The sequence below is a fragment of the Rhineura floridana genome, chromosome 1 (assembly GCF_030035675.1).
Source record: "Rhineura floridana isolate rRhiFlo1 chromosome 1, rRhiFlo1.hap2, whole genome shotgun sequence".
NCBI lineage: Eukaryota > Metazoa > Chordata > Lepidosauria > Squamata > Rhineuridae > Rhineura > Rhineura floridana.
In genome coordinates this window covers 322,538,731-322,560,655 of record NC_084480.1, presented here as the reverse complement: position 1 = coordinate 322,560,655, position 21,925 = coordinate 322,538,731, and the positions used below count along the sequence as shown (strand labels likewise).

The window sequence follows — 21,925 nt, the reverse complement described above, 5'->3', positions numbered from 1 at the left end:
GGGGGGGAGCACATTTGCTAGCAAGGCAGAGGGCAGAATGGGTGGCCGGCAGCTTGCCTGGCTAGAAGAAAGATCACAGGGCGCATTGCAAGTGGATTGCTCTGTACATTGTTTGGAAGTGTTATTTATTTATTAAATTTATATCCCCTCCACCTTCCTCCAAAGAGCTCTGCTATACAGATGACACTAAATCCCACTGCTGTGTATATGAAGCTAATGATCTTTTGTGAGTGGCTTTGCCCTAAGAGAGCCAGTGTGGTGTAGTGGTTAGAGTGCTGGACTATGACCTGGGACAGCAGGGTTCGAATCCCCACACAGCCATGAAGCTCACTGGGTGACCTTGGGCCAGTCACTGCCTCTTAGCCTCAGAGGGAGGCAATGGTAACCCCCCCTCTGACTACCCCTTACCATGAAAACCCTATTCAGAGGGTTGCCATAAGTCAGGATCAACTTGAAGGCAGAACATTTTGCCCTGAAAGGCTGCATATAAGGAAGGGTCTGCAAGGGCACCCCCCCCCATCTCTAGTGCCCTCTCTTGGTCACTCTGCCACCCTCAGAAGTGTGGGGAAAGGCGGCCCAGGAGAGAGCTTTTTCTCTGGCAACCCCTAAATTGGAGGCCTCCCTCCCCACAGAAGTGAGTCTGGCACATTTGCTGTATAGCCATCTCCCGCTGATGGAGATGCAACTTTTGACCTTGACCTTTGAAACGTAAAAGATCAATGGCCTCAGTTTTCATTTCATCTATACTGTGCAGCTTTTGCTTGGAATTGTGTGGGGGTTTTTTTGTATTGTTTAATAATTATATACAAACAGTTTTACTTCTTTTTCGGCTAACAGTTACAGGTGCAAAATTGTATCACTGAACACCAAAGTCAGGGTCATTCAGACCATGGTATTGACGATCTCTAAGTATGGATGTGAAAGTTGGACACTGAAAAAAGCGGGTAAGAGAAAAATCAGCTCATTTGAAATGTGGTGTTGGAGGAGAGCTTTGCGGATACCATGGACTACGAAAAAGACAAATAATTGGGTGTTAGAACAAATTAAGCCAGAACTGTCACTAGAAGCTAAAATGATGAAACTGAGGCTATCATACTTTGGACACATCATGAGGAGACATGATTCAGTAGAAAAGACAATAATGCTGGGGAAAACAGAAGGGAGAAGAAAAAGAGGAAGATCAAACAAGAGTTGGATTGATTCCATAAAGGAAGCCACACACCTGAACACAAGATCTGAACAGGGTGGTTCATGACAGATGCTCTTGGAGGTTGCTGATTCTTAGGGTCGCCATAAGTCGTAGTCGACTTGGAGGCACATAACAACAACAGCTTCTTTTTCAACCTTTCAATGGTTCTTTTGCTGCCACATGCCCTGGAACCTGACTATGAAAGGTGCCTAAGAAAACTTATAAATAAATAAACCCAGTTAAACCAAGGTGCTTGCGAAGAGCTACCAGCTCTGAGAACACCTAAAACTGGTAGGCATAATCCTGCCTTCCTGTTGCTCCCTGTACAATAAGAACATAAGACGAAGAGCCCCATAGCAGCTGGATCAGGCCAGTGGCCCACCTAGTCCAGCAACCTGTTCTCGAAGTGGCCAACCAGATGCCCCAATGGGAAGCCCACAAGGAGAACTCTCCCCTCCTGTGGCTTCTGGGAACTGATTTTCAGGAGGCATAACACGTGGCTATAATGGCAGACCACAGCATCGTGGCTAGTAGCCATTGAGAAGCTTTTCCTCCATGAATCTGTCTAACTCTCTTTCAAAGCCATCCACGTTGGTGGCCAGCACTGCTCTTGTGGGAGAGAATCCCATCATTTAACTGTGCACTGTGTGAAGAAGTACTTTCTTGTGTCTGTCCTGAATTTCCCAACGTTGATCTTTAATAGAGATTCATGAGTTCTAGTGTTGGGAGGGAGAAAAACCCTTTCTCTCTACAGTCTCTGTCCTGTTACTTTTTGGCAGGCAGCCACCCTCTGTCTCAACAGCTAGAGCCCATCAGCTTGATCAATCGCCCCTCACTGCCGCGGACAAAAGAGGTGCTAGGGCGTAAATCAGCCCAGCTGGCTGCTTCCCTTGAAGCACTTGCTTGAGTGATGTGCTGCTCAGCTCTCCGTATGGCCGGAATGGACTGGAAGGAAAGAAGGGAAGGCAGAAGCAGCTGCATGTACAGTTGGTGGTTCACCAATGAGCCATTAATTAATTTTTAAAAGTAATAAAAAGTTCTTTTCTTGGCTCTTTGCAACCCACCTGGGATTACTTCATGACCCCCCTGGGCTCTCACCTTCAGGTTGGAAACCACTCCTCTAGATTGTTTGTGAACAAGTTGAAAAGCCCAGGTCCCAATTCTAATCCTCGGGGGACTCCACTTTCTACAGCCCTCCACTGGGAGAGATGTCTGTTTATTCTTCCTTTCTGCTTCCTGTTTCTTAACCAATTCCTGATCCACAAGAGGACCTCTCCTCTTATTCCATGATTGCTAAGCTTCCTCAGGAGTCTTTGGTGAGGTACCTTGTCAAACGCTTTTTGAAAGTCCAAGTACACTATGTCCACTGGATCACCTCTATCTATATGCCTGTTGACACTCTCAAAGAACTCAAATAGTGAGAAAGGATTTTTCCTTGCAGAAGCCATGTTGGTTCTGCTTCAGCAAGGCTTGTTCTTCTATATGCCTGGTTTATCTTTAATAATACTTTCTACCAGTTTTCCCAGGACAGATCTTAAGCTTCTTGTTATGTGCCTTCAAGTCTATTACGACTTATGGCAACCCTATGAATCAGTGACCTCCAAAAGCATCTGTCATGAACCACCCTGTTCAGATTTTGTAAGTTCAGGTCTGTGGCTTCCTTTATGGAACCAATCCATCTCTTGTTTGGCCTTCCTCTTTTTCTACTCCCTTCTGTTTTCCCCAGCATTATTGTCTTCTCTAGTGAATCATGTCTTCTCATTATGTGTCCAAAGTATGATAACCTCCGTTTCATCATTTTTGCTCCTAGTGACAGTTCTGGTTTAATTTGTTCTAACACCCAGTTATTTGTCTTTTTCGCAGTCCATGGTATCCACAAAGCTCTCCTCCAACACCACATTTCAAATGAGTGGATTTTTCTCTTATCCATTTTTTTCACTGTCCAACTTTCACATCCATACATAGAGATCGGGAATACCATGGTCTGAATGATCCTGACTTTAGTTTTCAGTGATACATCTTTGCATTTGAGGACCTTTTCTAGTTCTCTCATAGTTCTCTCATAGCTGCCCTCCCCAGTCCTAGCCTTCTTCTGATTTATCTTGGTTAATGACTGTGCCACGCTATTGATAATCCTTGACAAGTTCAATGTCCTCATTGTCAACTTTAAAGTTGCATAAATCTTCTGTTGTCATTACTTTAGTCTTTCTGACGTTCAGCTGTAGTCCTGCTTTTGTGCTTTCCTCTTTAACTTTCATCAGCTTTCGTTTCAAATCATTACTGGTTTCTGCTAGTAGTATGGTATCGTCTGCATATCTTAAATGATTGATATTTCTCCCTCCAATTTTCACACCTCCTTCATCTTGATCCAGTCCTGCTTTCCGTATGATATGTTCTGCTTATAGATTAAATAAATAGGGTGATAAAATCAGAGCTTGGAAAAGTTACTTTTTTGAATTACAACTCCCAACAGCCCAATCTAGTGGCCATGCTGGCTGGGGTTGATGGGAGTTGTAGTTCAAAAAAGTAACTTTTCCAAGCTCTGGATAAAATACACCCCTGTCTCACACCCTTTCCGATGGGGAACCAATCAGTTTCTCCATATTCTGTCCTTACAGTAGCCAAGTATAGGTTGTGCATCAGGACAATCAGATGCTGTGGCACCCCCATTTCTTTTAAAGCATTCCATAGTTTTTCATGATCTACACAGTCAAAGGCTTTGCTGTAATCTATAACGCACAGGGTGATTTCCTTCTGAAATTCCTTGGTCCGTTCCATTATCCAACGTACAGTATGTTTGCGATATGGGAATATGTGGTTCAACTCCAACTTGTGGGTTGAGGCTGCATGGGGTTAAAAAGGGTAGCTAGAGACGAGACCTTCTGGTTGCTAGGCTATACCTGTCCTTTGATCTCCTGCTGTCTCTTCCTGCCTGCTAGACCAGTGATTCTCAAACTTTTTTTGTTTTAAAATATACTTTCATAATATTTGAGGCACACCTAGCCACCTCTTAGGGCACACCAGTGTGCCTGGGCGCACCGTTTGAGAATCACTGTGCTAGACTGATATGCATAGGATGTTGACCACATCTCCTTCCCTCCTTCCTCCTTCTCTTGGGAGGGAGGGCAGACGTCTTCTCTTTGTCTCTCCTTCTCCTCCAAGCATGAGGGCAAACACTAGGCCTAGTGTTTGCATCTCCAACTTAGCTAGTTAGCTAGATGTAGAACTCTTTCCTATCAAGTATGTACTTCCAGAATAAAGTAGTTATTTCTTATTTTAAAGCTTAAAGTCTCTGTCTAACTAATTTGCAGGGAAGGTAGAATCTTTGGCAAAGATTCAAACACACATATAGGCTTACTCAGAAATCTCCATTCCCAGTATCGCCACTCTCCGACAATATGATCTCTGGTGCCTCTTCCCTTTCTAAATCCAGCTTGGACATGTGGCATTTCTTGCTCCATGTATGGTAAGAACCTTTGTTGTAGAATCTTGAGCATTACAGTAGGGCCCCACTTATACGGCGGGTTCCGTTCCGGACCCCCACCGTAAAGCGGAAAACGCTGTAGAGCAGAACCCCATTGACTTTAATGGGCTGTGTCACGTAAAAATGACGCAAAAACGGCGCAAAATGTTGCAAAAGAGAAAAAAATAGCTTTTGAATTAAAAACGAAAGCCGCTGCCTCAGCGGAACGCCTTAAAGCAGAACGCCGTAAAGCGGGGCCCTACTGTACTTTACTTGCATGGGATATTAAGGCAGTAGTTTGGGGGTTCTTTTCGACTCTTCCTTGTCTCTCGAGGCCCAAGTGGCCTCGGTGGCATGGAATGCATTTTACCATCTTCATCTGGTAGCCCAACTACGCCCCTACCTGGACAGGGACGACCTCACCTCCGTTGTTCATGCTCTGGTAACTTCAAGATTGGATTACTGTAATGCGCTCTACGTAGGGCTGCCCTTGAAGACAGTTCGGAAGCTTCAGCTGGTGCAGAACGCGGCTGCCAGACTATTGACGAGGACCAGTCGGTCTTCGCATATAACACCTATTCTGGCGCGTCTGCACTGGCTCCCTATTTGCTTCTGGGCGAGATTCAAGGTGCTGGTTTTGACCTATAAAGCCTTACACGGCGTGGGACCTCAATACCTTGTGGAACGCCTCTCTCGCTATGAACCTACCCGTCCACTTCGTTCAGAATCTAAGGCCCTCCTCCGGGTACCAGCTCATCGGGAAGCCCGGAGGGTGGTTACTAGATCTAGGGCCTTTTCTGTGGTGGCCCCTGAGTTGTGGAACAGCCTCCCCGAAGAGGTACGCCTGGCGCCTACACTTCTATCTTTCCGGCGCCAGGTAAAGACCTTTTTATGCCCCCAGGCATTTTAATCTTTTAATCTTTTAATTTTCTTAATCTTTCTACTTTTAACATGTATCCTTCTTAATTTGTGTTCTATTTCGTTTTTGTTGTGCTTTCTGTTGTTTGTTTGTACATGTTTTTGTGATTTTTTACTATGATATATTGTATTTTATCTTGTTTGTTCACCGCCCTGAGAGCTATTCTGCTAAGGGCGGTATATACGTTGAAATAATAATACTAATAGTTCAATAATTACTGCATTCCCTGGGATCCCCTTTCTTTGGGATTGGGGTGTATATTGAACGCTTCCAGTCTGTGGGCCATTGTTTAGTTTTCCATATTTCTTGACAGATTTTTGTCAAAATTTGAACAGATTCAATAATACTTTCTACCAGTTTTCCTGGGACAAACGTTAAGCTAACTAGTCTGTAATTTCCGGGATTTGAGTTCTTTGAGAACTTTCGGGTGGATGCCATCCAGACCCCGTGATTTGACAGTTTTTATTTTGTCTAATAAGTCTAGAATTTCATTTCTCGTCACCGCTGTTGGCCTCAGTTCTTCAGACTCCCTTCCTGCAAATGTTAGTTCAGATTTAGGGATTTATCCTATATCCTCTACCATGAAGAAAGATGCAAAAAATTAATTTAACTTCTCTACAATCTCCTCATCCTGCTTTAGCATACCTTTGTCTCCCTTATTACACCTTTGAGTCCCTTGTCATCCAAGGGTCCAATTGCCTCCCTAGATGGTCTCCTGCTTTGAATGGATTTTTTTAAAAAAAATGGTGTTGGCTTTTATGTTTTTAGCAATGTACTCCTCAAATTGTTTATTTAGCATCCCTTATTGTCTTCTTGCATTTCTTTTGCCAGAGTTTGTGTTCCTTTTCCTCATTCAGACACAAATTCCATTTTTTGAAGGGAGTTTTCTTGCCTGTAATACCTTCTTTGACTCTGCATCCTTTTGGCCCTAGTGGTCCCTTTCCTGTCTGTGGGGTACACTTGGGCTGAGCATATATTATTGTTTTTTAAACAATTCCCAAGCATTTTGGGGTAATTTTTTTTTTTTTTATATAATTTTTATTCAAATTTTTCCAAAAACAAACAAAACAAAGTAAGAAAAAACATAACAATATTACAACAAAAAATGAAAATAAAATGGTTGACTTCCGATTTGTCACAAATCAGCTATAAGTATATAATATACATCAAACCTGTCCCTTAATATATATACATACATAGTCCCTTTTCTCCATAAGCTGTCTTAATTAATCATCAAATCCCAGTATCATCATTTTATTTTGATCTTTTGACAAAAAGTCTAAGAGAGGCTTCCAATCCTTAAGGAATGTATCTGTCGATTTTTCTCTAAGTAAACACGTCAATTTATCCATTTCTACTAAGTCCATTAATTTCAATAGCCATTCTTCCATTGTTGGTATTGATTCCATTTTCCACTTTTGTGCATATAATAATCTTGCTGCCGTAATCATATATAATATTATTCTTCCATATTTCTTTTCTATTTGTTTATCCATAAAGCCCAATAAAAAAAATTCTGGTTTTGACTGAATATTTATTTTTAAAATTTTTTGCATCTTCCTGCCTATCTGTGCCCAGAATAATTTTGCCTTTTTACATGACCACCACATATGATAAAAAGATCCTTCTTGTTGATTACATTTCCAACAAACATTAGAGACATTACTATACATTTTTGACAGCTTTTCTGGAGTCATGTACCAACGGTACATCATTTTATAAAAATTTTCTTTAAGATTATAACATAATGTAAATTTCAAGCCTTTTTTCCACATATTTTCCCATTGATCCATTTGTATGTTATAACCAAAATTTTTTGCCCACTTTACCATGCACTCTTTTACTTGTTCTTCCTCCATATCCATTTTCAGTAAAAGTTTATACATTTTCGCAATTATGTTTTCATCATTTGTACACAAACCTATTTCAAAATCAGATTTACTTATTTCAAACCCATACATTTTCTTATCCATTTTATATCTTTCTAACAATTGTAAATAAGCAAACCAATGAAAACTATATCCTTCCTTTATCAGTTGTTCTCTCTCTTTCATTGTGTATTCTCCATGTACATTTTCTAATAGATCTTGATAAGTTAACCATTTCTCTTTTCCAGTCATTTCTCTTCTATAAAACGCTTCTTGACTTGAGACACATAATGGTATTTTCGAAAAAAACCTTGGTTTATATCTATTCCATATTTTCAACAGAGGACGTCTTATAAAATGATTGTTAAAGTCTACGTTTACTTTTACTTTGTCATACCATAGATATCCGTGCCATCCCCACTTCAAGTTATGGCCTTCCAAATCCAATAGTCTTTTATTCCTCAATAAAATCCATTCCTTTATCCAGACTAAACAGCAGGCAGCAAAATAAAGTCTCAAATTTGGTAATCCCAGTCCTCCTCTTTCTTTAGCATCTTGAAGTAATTTAAATTTAACTCTTGGTTTTTTTCCTTGCCATACAAATTTAGAAATATCTTTTTGCCATTGTTTAAAAGGTAAATCAGAGGATATTACAGGTATTGTTTGGAACAAAAACATCATTCTCGGTAATACATTCATTTTTATCACAGATATTCTACCCATTAATGACAGTTGTAATTTATCCCATCTTAGCAAGTCTTTCTTAATCTCTGTCCATAATTTTTCATAGTTGTTATGGAACAACTTTGAGTTTTTATTTGTCATAATAATACCTAGATACTTCAACTTTTTTTCTATTGTAAAATCTGTCTTGTCCATTAACTCTTTCTGTTCACTTAAAGTTAAATTTTTCACCAACATCTTTGTTTTTTGATTGTTGATCTTAAATCCTGCTAACGGTCCAAATTCTTTTAATTTATCCATCAATATATGAATTCCTTCCAAAGGGTTTTCTAATACAATTATCAAATCATCAGCAAATGCTCTCAATTTATATTCTTCTTTTTTTATTTTCAAACCCGAAATCCTTTTATCTTGCCTTATATCTCTAAGCAGCACTTCTAAAACCAAAATAAATAAAAGGGGAGATAATGGACATCCCTGTCTTGTACCCTTTTGTATTTCACATGAATCCGTTAAGTCTCCATTAACAATTATCTGGGCCTTCTGTGATGTATAAATCGATCTAATCCATTTTATAAAGTTGTCTCCAAAATCCATTTGCTCCAAAACCTGGAACATAAATTTCCAATTCAAATTATCAAACGCTTTTTCAGCATCTAAAAAAATCAAAGCTGCTTGTTTATCATTTCGTTGTTCTAAATATTCCAACACATTCAAAACATTCCTGACGTTGTCACGTAATTGTCTTTTAGGTAGAAACCCTGATTGATCTTCCTGAATAAATTGTTGCAATATTATTTTCAATCTTTCAGCCAAGATCATTGTAAAAATTTTATAGTCATTGTTCAATAAAGATATTGGCCGATAATTTTTTGTTTTAGTTAAATCTTGGTCCTCTTTAGGTATTAATGTTATATTAGCATTTTTCCAACTATCGGGTATCTTTCCCTCTTGCAAAATAGAATTCATTGTAGACTGTAGGGGTAACAAGAGTTCTTCCTCCAAACATTTATAATACATTGCAGATAACCCATCTGGTCCTGGTGCCTTTCCTAATTTAATTTTATTTATAGCTTCAGATATCTCTCTTGACGTAATAGGGCCATTAATAACTTGTCTCTGAAAATCTGTAATTTTAGGCAAATTCTGTTTGGATAAGTACTCTTCTATTTTTTCAGATGGAATTTCTTGACACTTGTATAATGTTGAGTAATATTGATGGAAAATCTTTTTAATTTTTACATTATCTGTGAGCATCTCGTCTCCTTCTTGTATCTTTAAAATAATGTTTTTTTGACGTTCTTTTCTTAACTTATATGCTAACCATTTCCCAGGTTTATTTGCAAATTCAAAAGTCCTTTGTTTAGCAAAATTTAATTTCCTTTCAATTTCTCTGACTGTCAACATTGATACTTGCTTCTGTAACATTTTAATTTGATTTACAATAGAAACTTTAGCTGGATTCTTTTTCAATTCTTCCTCTTTTTGTTTTATTTCTTCCAAAATTAATTGCATTTTCTGTTGTTTCTTTTTTTTTAATTCAGAGTTACATTTAATAAAGTATCCCCTCATAAATGCCTTACTTGTATCCCAAACAATATTTTCACTTGTTCCTTTATATAAATTATATTCAAAGAACTCTTTTAATTTCTTCTTACATTCTTGTACTACTTTATCATTCTGTAATAAAGATTCATTTAGTCTCCATCTAAATCCAAGATTTTTTTTTTTTAAAGTTAATATCACGGGATTGTGATCCGAAAAAGTTTTTGGTAATATATCCATTTTAAAGATATCCTTCGCTAAAATTTTAGACATCCAAATCATATCAATCCTCGAAAATGTTTTATGTCTTTCTGAAAAATAAGTAAATTCCTTTGCGTTATCATTTATATATCTCCAGGTATCCACCAATTCTAAATGTTCCATGAGTTCAAAACAAATCTTCGGTAATTTACCTTGTGTCTCTTTGATATTTTTTTCAGAAAGCCTATCAATTTTTGGTGAGATTACCCCATTCCAGTCACCCATGACACACCAATGCTCATATGAAAGCTCTGACAATTTTTCCATAAGTCTTGTATAAAACCTTGTTTTATCTTCATTGGGGGCATAAATACCCACTATCAAAATGTTTGTACCTTGTAAAGTAATTTCAACCCCCACAAATCTACCACTATCATCCAGTAATACCAATTTAGGAAGCAATTGTGGATTAATATAAAGAACAACTCCATTTTTTTTTTTTGGTCCAGCTGAAATAAATTCTTCACCCAAATTTTTACAAATCAAATATTTGGAGTCTTTCTTCTGAATATGAGTTTCCTGTAAACAAATTATATCCAATTTTAATTTTTTCAAGTAATGAAACACTTTCTTTCTCTTTTGTGCCGTGTTAGCTCCATTTATATTCCAAGTTAGGTATTTGTAATCCATCATTAAGCATGTATTTTAAAATGTGCCTGGTGCTCCTTTTGATCCATCATCTTCCTTCCCCTCCTCTGCATATCCTTGTTGACTTTGTTTCCCAGGAACTATATCCATATCTTTGAGTTTATCTTCTTCCATATCTTTTGAAGCTTTTCTCAGGAAGTCCCTTGCTTTTTGAACAGTATTCAATCTATATTTCTGTTGTCTGAATGTAAAAATCACTCCTTCTGGAACATCCCACCTAAATTGAATTTTGCATTGCTTAAGTTTTTCTGTAAGGAAAGCATATTCTTTTCTCTTACGTAAAAGTCTAATAGGGATTTCTTTCAACACCAGTATTTCCTTACCATCAATTTTAAAGGTATATTTAAAATGTTGCTGTAATACCATATCTCTGGTCGTTTTCTTTACAAAATGAACAAGCACATCTCTTGGAATTTTTTTCATTGTTGCATATCTGGAATTAATTCTATAAACTTTGTCTATTTCAAATTCCATCCGATCTTCATTCAAATCCAGAAATTTTACTAAAGCATTAACAATTTTATCTCTGATGTCTTCACCTGTTTCCTCAGGGATTGCACGGAATCTCAAACAATGCTCTTTACTTCTCATTTCAGTCACAGCCCCATAGTCCAAATTTTTTTCTAATTCCAGATTTAATATATCTGTTCTATTCTCCAAGGTTTGTACCTTTTCTTTAGTATTTTTTGCATCCTCCTTTATTTGCCCAATTGTCCCTTTAATCTCATCCACTTGTGTTTTAATATAGTCTCTTATATCTGTCAATTCAGTTTTCATTTCATTCATTTCCTGTTTCATCTCCTGTTTTATAGCATTGATCCCTTCCATTATTTTTTGAAACATTTCTGAGGGCATATCCTCTTCCTGTGTATCAATAGAACCTCTTCGCCCCTTAGTTGTTTTTTTAGTTGCCATTTTCAAAAATAAGCCTTTAATTTCTAATATTAATCACTATTTCAGAACCTAGAGGCAATCTATTTCTTTTCTTTTTTCTCTCCACCGAAAAAAGAGTTAATATTCCAGGCCTATTATTGAAATCCAGCCAGCAGTTCTTATCTGTATCCAAGAATGCAAAACAATTCTGGTTGCCAAGACTAAACAGTTATTAGCATATACGAGCAGCGGATTTATCCAAAGAGAAATAGTCCAAAGAGAAAATTAGTCCAAAATATAATAATTGCCTCTCATCCGTTTTTAAACTTTATAACTCCAAATTCAAGCCAGCTTTTTGTCGTAAAAGAAGTATATAAGTTGTTTATATTTTCTTTCTTCCTTAATTATATTTAAAAGAGAAAAGGTATGACTCACCCAGGTTTCTCAGTTGCTGATTCATAAACAAATCCCTTTTATTGCAGTAATTTAAGCCGAATGATAAGATTTAGGTAGAAGTGGGCTCGCTGGTTAAGAACGTTTTTTTTTAAAAAGAAAAAACGCTTCGCTTTATCCCAGTGCAGCTTGCGTGGAAGTCCAGACTCAAATTGTTTATTTAGCATCCCTTATTGTCTTCTTGCATTTCTTTTGCCAGAGTTTGTGTTCCTTTTCCTCATTCAGACACAAATTCCATTTTTTGAAGGGAGTTTTCTTGCCTGTAATACCTTCTTTGACTCTGCATCCTTTTGGCCCTAGTGGTCCCTTTCCTGTCTGTGGGGTACACTTGGGCTGAGCATATATTATTGTTTTTTAAACAATTCCCAAGCATTTTGGGGTAATTTGACCCTCTGGACTTTGTCTTTCAACTTTCTTTTTACCAATCTCCTCATTTTGGGGAAGTTTCCTCTTTTGAAGTCAAATGTGACTGTGTTGGATTTTGGCAATTTGGCAATTGGCCATTTGCATGTATGTTAAATTTAGTAACACTATGGTCACTGTTCCCAGTTGGTTCGACAACACTTACATCTCGCACCAGGTCCTGGGCACCACTTTAAGTCCAGGTTCCCTGCCCCTCTGGATGGTTCCATGACCAACTGTTCTAGGGCACAATCATTTAGGGTATCTGGAAATGTTACCTCTTTGTCATGACTGGAACACCTTTGTAGCCAATCTATGTCAGGGTAGTTGAAATCACCCATTACTACAACATTCCACTGGATTCCTGAATGCCCTGGGCGAGTTCTCAGTAGATAGAGCAGGTGACCCTGTTAAAGCCGTTGTCATGCTGTGGAACAGCAAGGCGCATGAGGCTTTTAACACAGTTGCCCCTGAGCGCCCTCTCTGGCATTGTGGAGACCGGTTTGCTCCTTGGCACACTAGTGAACTAAGGGCAATGAAACAGACTAGACAACAGCTAGAGCGCAAGTGGTGAAAGACGTACTGCGAGGCTGATTGAATGCAAGTAAAACACCATAACCATGCCTTCTGCATGGCAATGAGGGTGGTGAAGAAGGCCCACGTCTCTGCCACTATCGCATCCTCAAGTAGACGTCCAGTGGAGCTTTTCTGTATTGTCAGGGGTCTGTTGACATCAGCTCAAGAAAATGGAGTTTTAGACCCTTCGAAGGCCCACTGAATTGTTTGCAAGGCACTTTGAGGATCAAATTGCTCGCCTCCATAGCAATCTTGATGCCCCATCCACATCTACTGTAGTCCCCAGTGAGGCGTCCAGTGCAATGTCTGCTGCAACTTCTTGGGATCAGTTTCAGTTGATGCGGCCTGATGATGTAGACAAGGTGCTTGTGATGATGCGGCCAGCAATGTGTCCCTCAACCCTTGCCCTTCTTGGCTTATTAAAGCTTGCCGTGGGGGTTTGACCAAGTGGATCCAGGGTGTGGTCCATGCATCATTGTGAGAGGGAGTGGTTCCAGTTGCCCTGAAAGAGGCGGTGATCCAGCTGCTCCTGAAAAAGCCCACCCTGGACCCATTGGTCTGTGACAATTACCGACCGGTTGCAGATACCCCCTTTTTAGGGAAGGTGATTGAGAGGGTTGTGGCGCAGCAACTGCAAGTACTCGTGGATGAAAATCTTGACCCATTCCAGGCCTGGTTATGGGACTGAATCAGCCTTGGTCGCGCTTTATTATTGAGCCCGGGGTGACAGACCCAGCCTTCTTCCCGAGGAAGGAGGGGAAAGGCATGAGTTTCAGAAGCCTCAGCCGTTAGGGAGCATGGACGATCCAGCTGTTGTTGAGTCTAACCCTGACCTTGGGGAAGAGAGCGAGTCGCCTGCCTCGCCAGTTCCCACGGCTGGTCCTGCCCTTCAATGGGACAGTGCTCAGCCCCCCAGCACTCCCATGGGACTGTTGGGGGATGCTCCTGAGAGAGCAGACACTCCTCCTTCACCAAGCAGTATCTTAGAAACGCCCAACGCTTCCCCGCCCTCCCTTCTCCCGCCTGCTGATCAGGAACCTGTGCTTTCCGATAAGCCCTCGGAGGCTCGCCCCCCCCACACTCACAACGTCGGGAGAAGCAGACAGGGCAGAAGGGGGCGTGTGTGCGACAGAGTGAGAGGTTACGCCCAAGACCTCTCCTATTTGAGGCTACCGCACCTGGAAGTAGGCGCTGAGTTAACTTTCCTCACAAGTTGCAGAGCATGTCTAGAGTGGAGTTAGGGATTGTAGTGAGTTAGCATAGGGGTTTCTATGAGGCGTACAGCCTTTGATGTATCCATTACTTTAATAAAACAAGAATTGATTGCACCCTCGTCTCCGACTGGTGGTTTTCGCTCTGAACTGGACATACAAAAAACTGTAGTACAGAAAACATCTACCATCCGTGATGTGATCCTGGATGAATGTGCAGACCTGGCATGTATTACGGAGACCTGGTTGGATGAAGCCTCAGCTCCTATTCTTGAGGCCATGTGTCCACCAGGTTTCCGCTACGCACAGCAGCCGAGGGTGGGAAGGCGGGGAGGGGGAGTGGCAGTTATTTATCGAGAGTCGTTGATCTTTGCCAGACCTCCCCTTCGTGGGACTAACTTTGTTGACTGTATGTACTGGAGGTTGGGCTCGAAGGGCAGTTTAGGGATCCTGCTCGTGTACCGGCCACCCCGCTGCACGGCAGACTCCCTGGCCGAGGTGCTGGAGGTGGTCTCGGATGTGCGAATGTTGTCCCCGGAGCTGTTAGTTCTGGGTGACTTTAACATACATGCCGAGACCACTCTCATCGGAGCTCCTCGGGATTTCCTGGAAACCATGGCTTCCTGGGAACTGCGCCTTAGTAATATTGAGCCCACCCATGTAGCCGGTCATGCTCTCGACCTTGTATTTGTCCCGGGGGGGAAGGGTCTTCCCTTTCGCCCTGTGGTGGAACACAACCCTCACGCAGGGCTAGGAGCTTGGCTTGGCACCTGAAGAGGGAACAAAGGGGTTCCTGCAGGGGAGCAGCAATGAATACCATCGTTGTCCTTTGCCACTTTTGTGAGCTGCATGGGCCTCGCACCCTCTTTTGCACAGAAGTCCTTCATGTCCCTCTTCCGCAAGGGGCAGGAAGCGGAGACAGCCCCAGCCAAAGCGAACAGGCAGAAGAGGAGGAAGGAGGCATCCAGATGAGCAGCCGGATCCGCTCGCACAGCCCAGCGGAAGGTGCCAGCGCAGACTCCAGCAGCCCAGGGCCCAAGAAGTCAGATATGTGTGAGGGGTGCCGCTCTCTTCCCGCAGGGCACCCAGGCTACGTCAGCCATGACAAAGAGACCTCAATCAAATACGTCAGCCACCAGCACCCAAACCACCCCCAGCTCTTCAGCATCGTGCGGCAGGCTTGTGTCCGCAGCCTCAGCTGTGAGGTCTGTCCGGGACGCGAAGGCCCCATCTTCTTTGGCGATGAGCAGCATGGCTTTGTGTTCAGCCACACCTTCTTTATCAAGGACAGCCTGGCGCGTGGCTTCCAGCGCTGGTACAGCATCATCACCATTATGATGGACCGCATCTACCTCATCAACTCTTGGCCTTTCCTGCTGGGGAAGATCAGAGGCATCATTGACGAGCTTCAGGGCAAAGCACTTAAGGTGTGGGCATGTTTGGAAGTGGAAGCCGGGGGCGGGAGAGACAGGTGGCTATGGCCTCAGTTTGTGCGGTAAAGATATTAATCAATTAATTTTAATTCTAATTTTTGTTAATGTACTGTAATGTCTGAAACTTGATTCTGAGCCTTTGCTGTTTTAGACTGTGATGTTTTTTTTGTGTACCATATTGTATTTTATTGTATCTATGTTCACCGCCCAGAGAGCTATTGCTAGTCGGGCGGTATATAAGTTTTAAAAATAAATAAATAAAAATAGTGTGCTGAAGTTAGGGGTTATTTCTTTTACCCCCGTGTCATGGTCAGACCACTATCTGGAAAAGATGGATCTCTTGATGCCACACGCCCTCCACAGGGGTAAAGGTCCTATTAGAATGGTCCGCCCCAGGCACCTGATGGATCCAGATGGTTTCCTGACGGCGCTTGGGGACTTGGAACCTGCTGAAGGTCGCCTGGTCAAAGCCCTGGTGACGGAGTGGAATGAGAGGATCGTCGGGGCGTTAGACCGAGTGGCTCCGAAACGTTCTCTCCCCCTGAACAGAACTCAGGTAGCACCATGGTACACACCACGGTTGCGTACTTTGAGACAGGAGGTGAGACGACTAGAGCGCCGGTGGCGGAAGTCGCGCTCCGAAAATGCTCGGACACAGGTTAGAGCAGCAATAGCTGCCTACCAGGTGGCAGTAAGGGCAGCAAAGAGGGAATTCTTTGCTGCCTCTATTGCATCAGCAGAGTGCTGTCCCAGGAGGTTGTTCCAGGTGGTCCGAAGCCTGGTCGGTCCAGTTGCTCAGGAACCCTTGGAACAGTCCAAGGCCTCCTGTGACAAATTGGCAAAGCACTTTGCTGATAAAATTGAGCACCTGAGGAGCTCGATTCCGTGCGCCGTGGATACAGGGAGTGAGCTAGAGTTGGCCAGTTGAAAACCGGTCAATTGGGAACGATTTCGGCCTCTTCCTTCTGAGGATGTGGACAAGGTGCTCTCATCTGTAAGGCCTACCACTTGTCTACTTGATCCTTGCCCGTCGTGGCTCCTTATGAGCTGCAAAGAGAGATTGGGCGAGGGGATCAAGGCAATGGTTAATACATCCTTGCAAGAGGGTGTTATGCCACTAGCCCTCAAGGAGGCTATTATAAAACCCATCTTAAAGAAGTCCTCCTTGGATCCCCAAATTTTAAACAACTTTCGCCCAATTTCGAATTTACCATTCTTGGGCAAGGTCATTGAGCGAGTGGTGGCAAATCAGTTGCAGACACACTTGGATGAAACGGATTATCTAGATTCATACCAATCAGGTTTCAGGACTGGACATGGAACTGAAACAGCCTTGGTCACTCTGGTAGATGATATGAGGAGGGCATTGGATAGGGGAGAATTCACCTTCCTTGTCCTCCTGGATCTCTCAGCGGCTTTTGATACCGTTGACCACGGTATCCTTTTAGATCCCCTGGAGAGTTTGGGATTGGGAGGCACGGTTTTACGGTGGTTCTATTCCTTTCTCTCTGATAGGCGTCAACAGGTAGCATTGGGTGATGAGGTTTCAGACCCTTGGCCTCTCAATTGTGGTGTGCCACAGGGTTCTATCCTCTCTCCCATGCTATTTAACATCTATGTAAAGCCGCTGGGGGCAATCATCAGGAGATTTGGGTTGCAGTGCCACCAATATGCGGATGACACTCAGCTCTATCTCTCATTTAAGTCCTCACCGGAGTTGGCTGTGGATACCATTTCCAAGTGCCTGGAATCCATGAGTGGATGGATGGGTAGGAACAGGCTGAAGCTGAACCCTGATAAGACCGAGATACAACTTGTGGGAGACAAGGGAGGGTTGGGAGATGTTGACCTGGTGTTTGGCGGGGTGAGGTTGCCCCTACAGGACCAGGTCCGCAGCCTCGGGGTCATTCTTGATTCCAAGCTGTCCATGGAGGCTCAGATTTTGGCTGTGAGCCGGGCAGCTTGGTATCAATTACACCTTAATAATAATAATAATAATAATAATAATAATAATAATAATTTAATTTATGTGTCGCCTATCTGGCCAATGGCCACTCTAGGCGACGTACAAATCAGTTGCAGTAAATGCAGCACAATAAAATACACATAAAATACAATATAACAAGGAAACTATAAATAGGAATGATAACAGTTCAGAGTAATAGGCAATTAGTCCTGAAAATTAACCCTCCCCGGAAGTCCCAAAGGCCTGTCTGAAAAGCCAGGTCTTCAAGGCTTTGCGGAATACATTCAGGGAAGGGGCATGGCGAAGATCGAATGGGAGGGAGTTCCAGAAAGTGGGGGCTGCCACTGAAAATGCCCTCTCTCTAGTCCCCGCCAACCTAGCTGTTTTAGTTGGTGGGACTGAGAGAAGGCCCTGAGTGGCTGATCTTGTTGGGCGGCATAATTGGTGACGCTGGAGGCGCTCCATCAGGTAAACTGGGCCGAAACCATGTAGGGATTTAAAGGTTAGTACCAACACCTTGAATTGAGCCCGGAAAATAACTGGAAGCCAGTGTAGATCGAATAACACTAGAGTGATATGTTCCCGGCGGCGACAATTTGTAAGTAGTCGAGCCGCAGCATTTTGTATAAGTTGTAATTTCCGGACCATTTTCAAGGGTAACCCCACGTAGAGCGCATTGCAGTAGTCTAAATGAGAGGTGACCAGGGCATGTACTACCAGTGGGAGCTGATGAGCAGGGAGGTAGGGTTGCAGCCTACGAATGAGGTGTAATTGATACCAGGCTGCCCGGCTCACTGCCGAAATCTGAGCCTCCATGGACAGCCTGGAATCAAGAACAACCCCAAGGCTGCGGACCTGGTCCTTTAGGGGCAATCTTACCCCATTGAACATCAGGTCAACATCTCCCAACCTTCCCTTGTCTCCCACAAGCAGCACCTCAGTCTTATCGGGATTCAACTTCAACCTGTTCCTTCCCATCCATCCACTCATAAGAACATAAGAACATAAGAAGAGCCTGCTGGATCAGGCCAGTGGCCCATCTAGTCCAGCATCCTGTTCTCACAGTGGCCAACCAGGTGCCTGGGGGAAGCCCGCAAGCAGGACCCGAGTGCAAGAACACTCTCCCCTCCTGAGGCTTCCGGCAACTGGTTTTCAGAAGCATGCTGCCTCTGACTAGGGTGGCAGAGCACAGCCATCACAGCTAGTAGCCATTGATAGCCCTGTCCTCCATGAATTTGTCTAATCTTCTTTTAAAGCCATCCAAGCTGGTGGCCATTACTGCATCTTGTGGGAGCAAATTCCATAGTTTAACTATGCGCTGGGTAAAGAAGGACTTCCTTTTGTCTTTCCTGAATCTTCCAACATTCAGCTTCTTTGAATGTCCATGAGTTCTAGTATTATGAGAGAGGGAGAAGAACTTTTCTCTATCCACTTTCTCAATGCCATGCATAATTTTATACACTTCTATCATGTCTCCTCTGACCCGCCTTTTCTCTAAACTAAAAAGCCCCAAATGCTGCAACCTTTCCTCGTAAGGGAGTCACTCCATCCCCTTGATCATTCTGGTTGCCCTCTTCTGAACCTTTTCCAACTCTAGAATATCCTTTTTGAGATGAGGCGACCAGAACTGTACACAGTATTCCAAATGCGGCCGCACCATAGATTTATACAATGGCATTATGATATCGGCTGTTTTATTTTCAATACCTTTCCTAATTATCGCTAGCATGGAATTTGCCTTTTTCACAGCTGCCGCACACTGGGTCGACATTTTCATCGTGCTGTCCACTACAACCCTGAGGTCTCTCTCCTGGTCGGTCACCGCCAGTTCAGACCCCATGAGCGTGTATGTGAAATTAAGATTTTTTGCTCCAATATGCATAATTTTACACTTGTTTATATTGAATTGCATTTGCCATTTTTCTGCCCATTCACTCAGTTTGGAGAGGTCTTTTTGGAGCTCTTCGCAATCCCTTTTTGTTTTAACAACCCTGAACAATTTAGTGTCATCAGCAAACTTGGCCACTTCACTGCTCACTCCTAATTCTAGGTCATTAATGAACAAGTTGAAAAGTACAGGTCCCAATACTGATCTTTGAGGGACTCCACTTTCTACAGCCCTCCATTGGGAGAACTGTCCATTTATTCCTACTCTCTGCTTTCTGCTTCTTAACCAATTCCTTATCCACAAGAGGACCTCTCCTCTTATTCCATGACTGCTAAGCTTCCTCAGAAGCCTTTGGTGAGGTACCTTGTCAAACGCTTTTTGAAAGTCTAAGTACACTATGTCCACTGGATCACCTCTATCTATATGCTTGTTGACACTCTCAAAGAATTCTAATAGGTTACTGAGACAGGACTTTCCCTTGCAGAAGCCATGCTGGCTCTGCTTCAGCAAGGCTTGTTCTTCTATGTGCTTAGTTAATCTACCTTTAATCATACTTTCTACCAGTTTTCCAGGGACAGAAGTTAAGCTAACTGGCCTGTAATTTCCGGGATCCCCTCTGGATCCCTTTTTGAAGATTGGTGTTACATTTGCCACTTTCCAGTCCTCAGGCACGGAGGAGGATCCGAGGGACAAGTTACATATTTTAGTTAGCAGATCAGCAATTTCACCTTTGAGTTCTTTGAGAACTCTCGGGTGGATGCCATCCGGGCCTGGTGATTTGTCAGTTTTTATATTGTCCATTAAGCTTAGAACTTCCTCTCTCGTTACCACTATTTGTCTCAGTTCCTCAGAATCCCTTCCTGCAAATGTTAGTTCAGGTTCAGGGATCTGCCCTATATCTTCCACTGTGAAGACAGATGCAAAGAATTCATTTAGCTTCTCTGCAATCTCCTTATCGTTCTTTAGTACACCTTTGACTCCCTTATCATCCAAGGGTCCAATTGTCTCCCTAGATGGTCTCCTGCTTTGAATGTATTTATAGAATTTTTTGTTGTTGGTTTTTATGTTCTTAGCAATGTGCTCCTCAAATTCTTTTTTAGCATCCCTTATTGTCTTCTTGCATTTCTTTTGCCAGAGTTTGTGTTCTTTTTTATTTTCTTCATTCGGACAAGACTTCCATTTTTTGAGGGAAGACTTTTTGCCTCTAAGAGCTTCCTTGACTTTGCTCGTTAACCATGCTGGCATCTTCTTGGCCCTGGCGGTACCTTTTCTGATCTGCGGTATGCACTCCAGTTGAGCTTCTAATATAGTGTTTTTAAACAACTTCCAAGCATTTTCGAGTGATGTGACCCTCTGGACTTTGTTTTTCAGCTTTCTTTTTACCAATCCCCTCATTTTTGTGAAGTTTCCTCTTTTGAAGTCAAATGTGACCGTGTTGGATTTTCTAGGCAATTGGCCAGTTACATGTATGTTTAATTTAATAGCACTGTGGTCACTGCTCCCAATCGGTTCAACAACACTTACATCTTGCACCAGGTCCCGGTCCCCACTGAGGATTAAGTCCAGGGTTGCCGTCCCTCTGGTCGGTTACATGACCAACTGGTCTAGGGAATAGTCATTTAGAATATCTAGAAACTGCTTCTTTGTCATGACTGGAACACATATGCAGACAATCTATGTCCGGGTAGTTGAAGTCACCCATTACTACCACATTTCCTAGTTTGGATGCTTCCTCAATTTCATATCTCATCTCAAGGTCTCCCTGAGCATTTTGATCAGGGGGACGATAGATCGTTCCCAGTATTAAGTCCCTCCTGGGGCATGGCATCACCACCCACGATTCTGTGGAGGAGTCTGCCTCTTTTGGGGTTTTGAGCTTGCTGGATTCAATGCCTTCTTTCACGTATAGAGCGACTCCGCCACCAATACGTCCTTCCACAGCGCTGAGTGTCATCCGCATACCCAAATCTCCTAATGATTGTCCCCAGCGGCTTCATATAGATATTAAATAGCATGGGAGAGAGGACAGAGCCCTGTGGCACACCACAATTGAGAGGCCAAGGGTCTGAAACCTCCTCCCCCAATGCTACCTGTTGATGCCTATCGGAGAGAAAGGAATGGAACCACCGTAATACAGTGCCTCTCATTCCCAATCCCTCCAGGCGATGTAAAAGGATACTGTGGTCAACAGTATCAAAAGCCGCTGAAAGATCGAGGAGGACAAGAAAGGTGAATTCTCCCCTATCTAATGCCCTCCTCATATCATCAACCAGAGCGACCAAGGCTGTTTCAGTTCCATGTCCAGTCCTGAAACCCGATTGGTATGGATCCAAATAATCCGTTTCATCCAAGTGTGTCGACAGCTGATTAGCCACCACTCGCTCAATGACCTTGCCCAAGAATGGTAAATTCGAAATTGGGCAGAAGTTATTCAAAACCTGGGGATCCAAGGAGGGCTTCTTTAAGATGGGCTTTACAATTGCCTCCTTGAGGGCTAATGGCATTACACCCTCCTTCAAGGATGCATTGACCACCGCCTTAATCCC

At 42.6% G+C, this 21,925-nt stretch overlaps 2 protein-coding genes across 2 annotated transcripts in view; both read left to right on the top strand.

Annotated features, from left to right (window-relative positions):
* The window catches only part of LOC133375531 (speriolin-like), a 100,855-nt gene that overhangs the window by 6,750 nt on the left and 72,180 nt on the right, over window positions 1-21,925 (top strand). The gene's annotated exons all lie outside the window — the stretch shown is intronic.
* LOC133375592 (folliculin-like) lies at window positions 14,902-15,591 on the top strand. The gene has a single exon (XM_061607336.1). The coding sequence runs from the start codon at window positions 14,902-14,904 to the stop codon at window positions 15,589-15,591; it is 690 nt and encodes a 229-aa protein (XP_061463320.1).